Source organism: Lolium perenne, chromosome 3 (genome assembly GCF_019359855.2).
Source record: "Lolium perenne isolate Kyuss_39 chromosome 3, Kyuss_2.0, whole genome shotgun sequence".
NCBI classification, from domain to species: domain Eukaryota; kingdom Viridiplantae; phylum Streptophyta; class Magnoliopsida; order Poales; family Poaceae; genus Lolium; species Lolium perenne.
This window is the reverse complement of record NC_067246.2, coordinates 101,224,619-101,234,120: the sequence shown is the minus strand read 5'-3', so window position 1 is coordinate 101,234,120 and position 9,502 is coordinate 101,224,619. Positions and strand designations below refer to the sequence as shown.

Below are 9,502 nucleotides of genomic sequence, written 5' to 3'. Positions count from 1 at the left end.
TCGCATCTCGAGTCCAAATTAGTTGAATCCCTCGAATCTTCACCGTTCCCTCTCCTTGCTAGCTCACCTCCTACAGGAACCCAGAGAAGAAGAAGCTTCACACCCACTTTTGGCACCCGGTCTAGCAACCTCTGTGGATTTCCCGATTTATACTGGATAAGTGCTAGCGTAGTAGATGCCCTAAGTGGAGTATATTGACGAGAAGCAAATTGTGGATTAGTATATGTATTTTTTATCGGTGGATTAAGTATATGGGAAATACTTTTGTACTTACATGCACGGGTGTGGGTGCTTCGGTCACCCTCCATTTTGCTTCGAGAGTCAGATAAAATGAGGAGAGAGAAAAGTTGTTTTTCCATCTACCAAGACGAGCGAAAATCTCGCGGAACAAACCAATGGTCTAGAACACACCCACACCTATGCGTGTAAGTACAAAATTCACTCTCTTAAGTATGTGTATATATGTAATAAATACATATGATAACAAAAGAAACTGATTTTTTTCTCTCAAGAAAATCGTGTGTCCAGGCTTTTCATGGACTCTCACACGTTCTCTCGAGATGCATACCGGGCTGAAAGGCCTAGAAAATCCTGCAGCTCACACGTAGCCATGGGGAAACCCTTAATTCCGATAGTAAATGTGGTTGCAGAAGACTAACCGCAGTGGTTATTTAGAGATGCGATGACCTATGGTTTTCTAGGCGCATCTTATTATAGAGCTCTCTCCACACACTACATTGTTAAAAGCATAGTTTATCTTGATTAACATTAATCGTAATGCTAGAGGTAGATCCAATAATCCCCGTGAAAACTTTGTCTTATTGAGTTTTACTTCATTTCTCACTACGCTTGTTACTTTATTGATTTATTTACTTTCTTGCAACCAATTATAATAACCTTTTAAAACATCTTTATTTGAGATTAAAGAGCGACTTACAAGTGGCCTTTAATAGATAGTAGCAACTAGTAGCTGCTTGTGATTCGATACTCTTATTTCGAAACTAGCTACGATTAAATTGTGCAGTTCCAGTCATCAAGGCGCTCGCAGTGATGCGAGCATTGCCTCCTGAAGAGCCGGCGCGTCCCAACTGACGCCCATGCGTGTAAGTACAAAATCCACTCTCCTAAGTATATATATTGTAATAAATATATATGATAACAAAAGACACTGCTTTTTTTTTCTCAAGAAAATCGTGTCCAGGCCTTTCATGGACCAGCCCATGTGGATGTACATAGGCGGTGAATGCCTATTTTTCCGCAGGATTGGCGATCGCGTACGTTCCGGGCTGAAGAAAATCCTGCAGCCCACGAAAGCGGCGAAAACCCACAACATCCGTCGCAAGCCACAACTAACAAATCGTTCACCCTCCAAAGCCTCCTCCCACCCCTCGCGCCGCCGCCGCACTCCCGAACCCTAAACCAAACCCTCCTCCCCCGCACGCCGCACCATGGCGTCCGCCTACGACCGGGAGGACGGCCTGGCGCCGCCGCAGCCGCACGGCGGCGGCCCGGCCGACGCCTACGACCCCAACTACGTCCCGGACTCGGTCAAGACCTTCGTGGTCCACCTCTACCGCCACATCCGCGACAAGAACGTCTTCGAGATCAACCAGATGTACGAGGGCGGCTTCCAGCGCCTCTCCGACCGCCTCTTCCGCGACTCGCCCTGGCCCTCCGCCGACGCCGTCGCCCCCTACTGCGACGGCGACCACGTCTTCCTCCTCCTCTACCGCGAGCTCTGGTACCGCCACGCCTACGCGCGCCTCTCCCCGCTCACCGCCAGCCACCGCTCCGAGTCATGGAGCAACTACTGCGACCTCTTCAGCGTCGTCCTCCACGGAGTCGTCAACATGCAGCTGCCCAACCAGTGGCTATGGGACATGGTCGACGAGTTCGTCTACCAGTTCCAGAGCTTCTGCCAGTACCGCGCCAAGCTCAAGAACAAGACGGACGACGAGCTAAAGCAGCTCAAGCAGTTCGACAAGGTTAACCTTTCACCTTCATTTTATTTTATTTTACTTCTGTCTGTGTGCTAGATTCATATCTGTACTTTATCTCTCTATATCTACCTGCAGGCGTGGAATGTGTATGGCGTTCTCAACTACCTGCAGGCGCTCGTGGAGAAGTCCGACATCGCCCAGATCCTCGAGAGGGAGAAGGAGGGGCTGGAGCAGTTCACTGCCACCGACGGCTATGACTACGAGGGTGGGAGCAACGTTCTTAAGGTCCTGGGTTACTACAGCATGATTGGCCTGCTCAGAATACACTGCCTTCTTGGGGATTACCACACTGGCCTCAAGTGCTTGGCGCCCATCAACCTTAACCAGCAGGGGGTCTACACCATTGTCATCGGGAGTCACATCTCAACCATCTATCACTATGGGTTCGCAAACCTTATGATGCGCAGGTACACAAGCCCACTGTCTTTTTTCTTTTATACCAAAGGGCAGACTCATGGATTTGTTGGCTTTACTTTCTGCTGCTCCATACATACCTAAGCAACATGAAATGATTTTTTTTTGCAATCTCTATATTAGTAGAGAGACCTAAAGGTTTGGAATATCGACAAAGATTTAGCCATGGATAGGGGTGCGTGGAAGTTAGCTATCCACGTTCCGGAACCATGACTTGGCTTCGAGATCTTATGGGTTTCAACTCTAGCCTACCCCAACTTGTTTGGGACTGAAAGGCTTGGTTGTTGTTGTTGTTGTTTGTATATTAGTAAAAGTAGACCGAATCATGTCATATAACTTCTTCAAGATTAAAGGTTTCCATCATGTGAAGCCAGATATGTGATTTTTTCCTTCGCCATCTTGAAATTCCCAAACTAGACATTCACACCTTATAAGCTAATAATACACTGTATCCGTATCTAAACCTAGGTATGTTGATGCCACCAAGGAGTTCAACAAAATCCTGCTCTATATCCTCAAGTATAAGCAGTACCATCAGAAATCTCCTCAGTATGACCAGATCCTCAAGAAGAACGAGCAGATGTATGCGCTATTGGCAATCTGCCTCTCTTTGTGCCCACAGAACAAACTCATTGATGAAAATGTTAGCACCCAGCTCAAAGAAAAGTACAATGACAAAATGACAAAGATGCTGAGGTTTGATGATGAAGCTTATGCTGCTTATGATGAACTATTCTCTTATGCCTGCCCCAAGTTCATTACCCCATCACCTCCAGTTCTGGACCAGCCACTTACCAATTATAACCAGGTGAGCTTTCTCTTTGAAGATTATAATGATGGTATATTTCTTTTCACATGTCGCACTTAAGGCCTGTCTATTATGTTGCTGGGATCAAACTAGACCATTGAGCCTACTTATTTTGGACCAGTATTGTAGAGTAAAGTTGAGAAAGCTTTTGCCGCATATTCAGTCACCTCAAGTTTTTCTGTTTGGGCAAATACGGGCAACTCATTAGTCAGAAATCCACACTGTAGCCTTTCAGTCATCCATAAAACGGGAAGCTGTTTTTCGTCTCGCACTCCCAATCAGCAAATAAAGTCTCCTGTAATCATTTTTTGTCAATATCTCCTGTGTTCTGTTTTGCATTCATATGTTCTTTAGTGGACAGATTAGACTTGTTCATATATAACTTAAGCTGGTAGACCAATGGTTGCAAATGATTGGCTGTGGGGCTATCACACATGTTGATTCATAAAAATGATGTTCTTTTTGAATGCTTTGGATGCCTTATTGTATAGGCTTTCCGCTTATATTCTTAAGAATACCTGGTCGGTGAATCTTGACCAGTAACTCCTTCGGTAGGTAGATTCAATAATATATATTGACAAATACTTGTATTTCTGTAACTTGTCTGTAGATTCATTTTTTGTTGTATGAAGAAAATATGTAGAAGAAATTGTTAATTATTACCTTTTCTGTTATGCAACAGGATGCCTATCGTCTTCAGCTGAAGCTGTTTCTTTATGAAGTGAAGCAACAACAGTTGCTTTCTGGGATCCGGAGTTATCTTAAGTTATATTCAGCAATAACTATTGCCAAACTTGCCCAATATATGGAAATGGATGAGGCAACACTTAGGTCTGTATGATAATTAAGTTACATAGTACCTTATTTGTTTATTCATAGTGGTTTGTGTGGATAAATACTTAATGCAAATATTTGGGCAGGTCCATCCTTCTGACGTACAAGCACAAAATGCATGCCGTTGACAGTAATGGGAAAATTGTTTCCAGTGCAGACTTTGATTTCTACATCAATGAGGTAATGTGCCGTAATTGTTCTCTTTCATGACACTTCGTTTGATGCATATGTTTTTTGTGTAAATATGATGTGTTTTTCATTCTACCATGTCTGCAGTATTTTATTGTTTTAAGTAGTAATTGATAGCTTCATGAATCATTTGCCAGTACTCAGTTGAGCTATGGAATTGAGCTGCTGTAGATGATTTCAAGCTTTTATCTGTCTGTAAGATAAACTTTTTCCTGGAAATGACTTCAAGCATGGTTCCCATGGTTGATTTTGATTTCCGGTTCATCCGGAGTTGGTTGAACTTGTGATTTCTTTAATTGAATCTTGAACTTTTCTCAACGTACAGCATGTGTTCCTGCAATGATGAGATGCCTATTTTATACTGTACTTAAAAAATAATAGGGATACATTTAGCCTGTATAATTACATATAAATTGTTTGCAATCATGCAGGATGTTATTCATGTTGTGGAGTCCAAATCGAACAAACCTCAGGGTGATTACTTTTTGAGACAAATCTTGAAGGTATTTACGCATCCCACTTGATGTTCTACCGTCCTGATAGCTCGACATAAGCTAAGTTTCTTTGTTATTTTCCTACAGTTTGAAGAAACAATTGCTGAATTGGAAAAGGTGCAGCTTGACTGAGCATGGTAGAAATCATGGAGAAGAGAAACATCCCAGTAATCTATTTCTTTTTTCCCCCGTTTGTCCTGTTATAAGGAGTGGCACCTGTAATGACTAATTTTAACGGAGCATCATTTGTGCTTTTTGGTGTACCTTTTCACTCGTTGGCTAGTTTGAGTATTCCATCAGCTAGTATTTGAGACATTTCATGTCATTTCCTGGTTCACTCATGTGCTATCCCCTGTTGCTATGAATGGGCACTTGTCTGCATTTCAGTGTACTAATAATGGGCCCTTAATAATATGTGTAACTAGTACTACCTCCTAGATCCACTCCTAGATACACTCACCACCCCGATCACGGCGGTCAATGCGGAAGCAATCCGGCAAGGACTGCTCACCGAAACAGGAGTGCCAGCGAGCGTGTGTCTCGCTAACGCCTCTGCATGGAGAGGAACGCTGTGTTCGACTACAAAACTCGCACGCTTTGGCTTCACACCACCCTCAATCAGACATGTCCTGTGCTTGATAATGATTTCGGTCTGGCGGACCTGACTGGACGAAGGCTGCCTGGTGCAGAGGCTTTGCATCTTCCACTATTTTCTTATGGCGTTTTTGCGGTGTCTCCTTGTTCGCCGGCACTTTCCTCTTGGTATGATGAGGGTTTGTTTTCTTCCCGCCTTGTTCGCCGACGCGGAGGAGCTCTCCTTGCTGCTCAAAGAAAGACGAGTAGCAGACCGTTCCTCGTCACCGGCCTCATCATCATAGCCCACAGGTTCCTAAGGTGCCTTGATGGGTAGAGGTGGGATCCTATTGACATCCTTGAAAGCCCAAAATACGTTGTCACTTATGAAATGGGACGCAAGTGAAATCTGAGCCATTGCATGTCATTCGGATGTCCACTAGTGGGGAGCACAACTTTCACGGAACAAATGTAAATGAAATTTTGTTTGCATATTTGACTTCCTCGCGACGAGCTCGTCAAAATGAGTCTAATATTTAATATTTTAAAATTTATTTCGTGACCTATATCTATAGAGTCCTATATTATTTGCGCATTAAGTTCCTACGACATGACTATGTAGTCCTGCGATATGGCATGCTAAATTTATAGAGTCCGTCCAAATTTATTAGATGGTATCAAAAGTACTGTTAGTTTTACACATATGTCAGCTGTAGATTCTCTTTTCATGTGAGGCCGTGCCTAACCTAATCTCAAGACACATAAGTAACATGAACGGTTGTGATATCACCTTCGCCCCATTTTGCATGCACCATCTGCGGGTCGCTTGAAAGCCTGCAAACATGCATATTTCGTGTAAGAGATGGAGATTGTGCCTACCAAACTTGCAGAAGGTGCAAGGCTTACCAGAGGAGCCAGATCCTCCGCGGAGTGAGTTCTCGGCGGATCATTCAAAAAATTGGTTAGCTATACAAGATTTTTCATGTATTTTCTAAGATAGTCCACTAGAGAGCAATTGATGTACTTTTACTGTTTTACTTTTACTAGACAAGAATTGGTTTAGAACATCTCAGCTTTCTAATGATATATATTTTATATTATCATTGTCAAATTTACGACCTACAAATACGCGTAAGCCCTATGAATTAGGACAAATGGAGTATTCAGGGTTGTTTTGTCCCCATACTCGTGGTATTATGATTAATAATTCTTAGATCGCTATTTATGTGACAATGTCTGCATGGGGATAATATTCTCTAAGGATTACAAACTGGTTTAATTTACAAGCAGCACTGAAACAAAGAACGGCCGGCAGCAAGGTGGCTAATAGAGAGACCAAACGCAAAGGACCATCATGCCTACCACAGAAAGGCCAAAGACAATATAGGCGATGCGGCGAAGCGCTCTTATTCATCCAGTATTAATGTAACATTTAAAAAAAGGGGGCAAAAGCTTTTCCCCATTCCATTAATTAAGGAGTTCGAACAATAATGTTTGAAAGGAAATTATTATAAGCCGCCCACTCGGCCGAAAACAAAAGCCTACTCTCCCGGTATGATTCCACTCAACTCTTTATCACCCGCAAGAACACAAAGACTCGCCTCTCTTTTGATCTTGTCAAATATCACAAGCGGTGGAGCATGCTTGTTTCGGAAGACCCGAGCATTTCTCTCATTCCAAAGCTCCCATGAGACGAGCAACGCAATAGAGGCCAAGGCCCTACGGTTCCGTGTAGCGCTCCCATTAAGTGAAGCCACCAATCCTCCGTAGAGAGCAATGACCACTGTTGAACGTCAAGCGATTGTAGACCCACCCAATCCGTCACAAAACCCCAAAATCGAAGAGAGAAGCGACACTTAATAAGAAGGTGATTGATAAATTAAGGTTCCCTCTTTCAAATAGGATATAGACTGCAATTTGCCCACCCTGTTTTAGCCAATTGGTTGGCCGTTCAAAGATGGTTTCGGATGGCTAGCCAAGCAAAGAATTTGAACTTTTGGAGGAGCCCACACCTTCCAAACCAATCTATTCATGTCTGTGGAGGTAAGCCCAAGAAATTGAACGTTGTATTCGGAGGCGCCTAATATTTCCCATTTGTCGTGAGCTTCTAAGAAATTGAGTGCAAGCATCCAAATGAAACTCCCTCAAGAGAATCCAAATGTCAATGAATTGACGTGCATGCCCCAAATAGAAGCTCTCGTCCATGTAATCTTGCCAATCCAAGCATCCTCATGTAAGGCTTGAGACACGCACCACTTTTTTTCTTTCTTTTAGAGGATACAAAAACAAGGGGTGCTATGTCAAGCCATGGTGCCTCCCAAAATTGTGATTTCTTCCCATCTCCAATAGTGATAGAAGTGGCGGCGTAGAAAAGGTCCATATCCTCCTCGCGTTGTACCTCAGCGAGGAAGTCTGTTGACTTGGCTATTGATCTCTCCACAAGTACTTCAACAACTACTTCATCACCATTCTCTAGTATGCCATGATAAAACATTCCAAAATTTCCTTTTCTAATGATTGACATCAGACGGTTCACGTACGCAGAGCTGAAGCTGATAAGCACACTACTAATAGACCCCGCAAAAAAGCACACTACTAATGCATAGTTCTAACAATAATGTAATTAATGTTTGCTGGCAATATTTATCTTTTCTTGCCTAAGAATAAAATGTTAAGAGAACAAAGGTAGTGTGTAATTGATATGTACTTAACAGTAGTATTATTTTTATAAAGAAAGTGGCGTGCTTATGTAGGAAGCAGCGTGGTTTGACTTGGAGTAACTCGACCAGAGGAGACTGACTAAGTCAGTCCACCCCCGTCGTTGTACCATATAGATACACGTTATTGTATCCCATGGTTTTCTAATATAAAGGATAGAGAGATAGAGAAAGAAGAAAAACGGCAAGCTCGAGCAGCACCGAAAATCGACTGTCCAGTACTCCACTGTCGTCTAAGTTGAGCTACCCAAATTTCCCCGGAGTTGAGAGAATAGAAGTTTTAAGTAGCAATGGTTAAATTCACCGGGGAAGATGGTCAGGCACTGGTTTCCCACTCCTCCCATCCTCACCCGCTTAAGCTAGTAGCCACGGGCGGCGCCCTGTTCCAGTGCGACGGCTGCAGGCAGATCGGCGACGAGCTCAGATACCGGTGCGACCAATGCGACTTCGACCTCCACGTATGCTGCGCCCAAGCCCCGGCGGTTCTCGAGCACCCTATGTTCGAGGGCCGTGCGCTCACCTTCTTCCAGAGACGGCCGGCGATCCCGGCAGGCGGTTGCGCGCTCTGTGACGTCTGCGGCGACCCGGTGCTCGGCTTCCTGTACCACAACCGCGAGCACGATCTCGACATCCACCCTTTCTGCGCAACCCTGCCGGAGCGCATCGTCGTGGAGGACGACGGTGTGCTGAACCTCACCAAGGCCGCCGGCCATAGCTGTAAGGTCTGCGGGGAGGTTGGACGCCGCGGCCGGTACTTGTCGTACCGCTTCCAGGACGACGACGGTAAGCTTGTGTACATCCACGTGGCCTGCGTGCTGGAGGCGAGCTTCTCCAGCGGCGATCACGTCGTGCAGGCCAACTCCACGACGACAGGGGAGGACGCCCCCAGGAGGACCGGCAGGTTCAGGCGTTTCTGCAAAGTGGCCTTCCGCGTCGCGAGGGTGAGCTACTCAGTCGCCACTCTGGATCCGGTGGGGCTTGTCACAGCGATTGTAAGCCCCATCTGACTTGCCGGTTAGGTTGCGGTTCACTCCGTCAGTCATGAAACCCCAGGTTCACTCCGTGTGCCTGGGTGGCCTACACATGAAAACATCTGCAGCGAGGTATCTTCAGTGAGAACACGTGTACCATTATGCGACTATACATATGTGATATGTGGGTCTGCTAGAGTGATTCTCAAAAGATGTTCCTCCTTTATGCAGTAAGTAATCAAGTCCGATTTTTGATTTCTACTTTGTGCTAAGGCAGTGCCGAAGGACAAAAAAAAATCTAAGATAGGGCGAACTTTTAAGAATGCAAATGCCAAAATAGTTCTAAAACAATAATGATGCATATGGTTCAAACATAATCACTAAATACAATAAAAATAAAACATATTTTATTATAAATAGAACCTAAAAAACATACCAATAATGCCTACTCAATGGCTAAGCTTTACCTCTTTTTGAAAACCCTAATGTAATTCAAACACTC

The 9,502-nt window shown here is 44.4% G+C and overlaps 2 protein-coding genes across 2 annotated transcripts; both read left to right on the top strand.

Moving 5' to 3' along the window:
• The first annotated feature begins 1,362 nt into the window (after positions 1-1,362).
• On the top strand, positions 1,363-5,076 carry LOC127342004 (uncharacterized). Its single transcript, XM_051367945.2, has 7 exons — positions 1,363-1,985; positions 2,076-2,407; positions 2,883-3,222; positions 3,905-4,053; positions 4,143-4,236; positions 4,677-4,748; positions 4,827-5,076. Exons 1-7 carry the CDS (start codon positions 1,449-1,451, stop codon positions 4,869-4,871), a joined length of 1,569 nt encoding a protein of 522 aa, XP_051223905.1. The 5' UTR covers positions 1,363-1,448; the 3' UTR covers positions 4,872-5,076.
• A 3,116-nt stretch (positions 5,077-8,192) lies between these two features.
• Positions 8,193-9,120, top strand: LOC127338313 (uncharacterized). Its single transcript, XM_051364484.2, has one exon. The coding sequence runs from the start codon at positions 8,320-8,322 to the stop codon at positions 9,034-9,036; it is 717 nt and encodes a 238-aa protein (XP_051220444.1). The 5' UTR covers positions 8,193-8,319; the 3' UTR covers positions 9,037-9,120.
• The last annotated feature ends 382 nt before the right edge of the window (positions 9,121-9,502 follow it).

Excerpts from the sequence above, each read along its gene's own strand:
- LOC127342004 (XM_051367945.2), top strand. The coding sequence starts at position 1,449 with ATGGCGTCCGCCTACGACCGGGAGGACGGCCTGGCGCCGCCGCAGCCG. Across the intron at positions 1,986-2,075 it reads AGCTCAAGCAGTTCGACAAG|GCGTGGAATGTGTATGGCGT; the intron begins GTTAACCTTTCA and ends ATCTACCTGCAG. Across the intron at positions 4,054-4,142 it reads ATGGATGAGGCAACACTTAG|GTCCATCCTTCTGACGTACA; the intron begins GTCTGTATGATA and ends ATATTTGGGCAG.
- LOC127338313 (XM_051364484.2), top strand. The coding sequence starts at position 8,320 with ATGGTTAAATTCACCGGGGAAGATGGTCAGGCACTGGTTTCCCACTCC.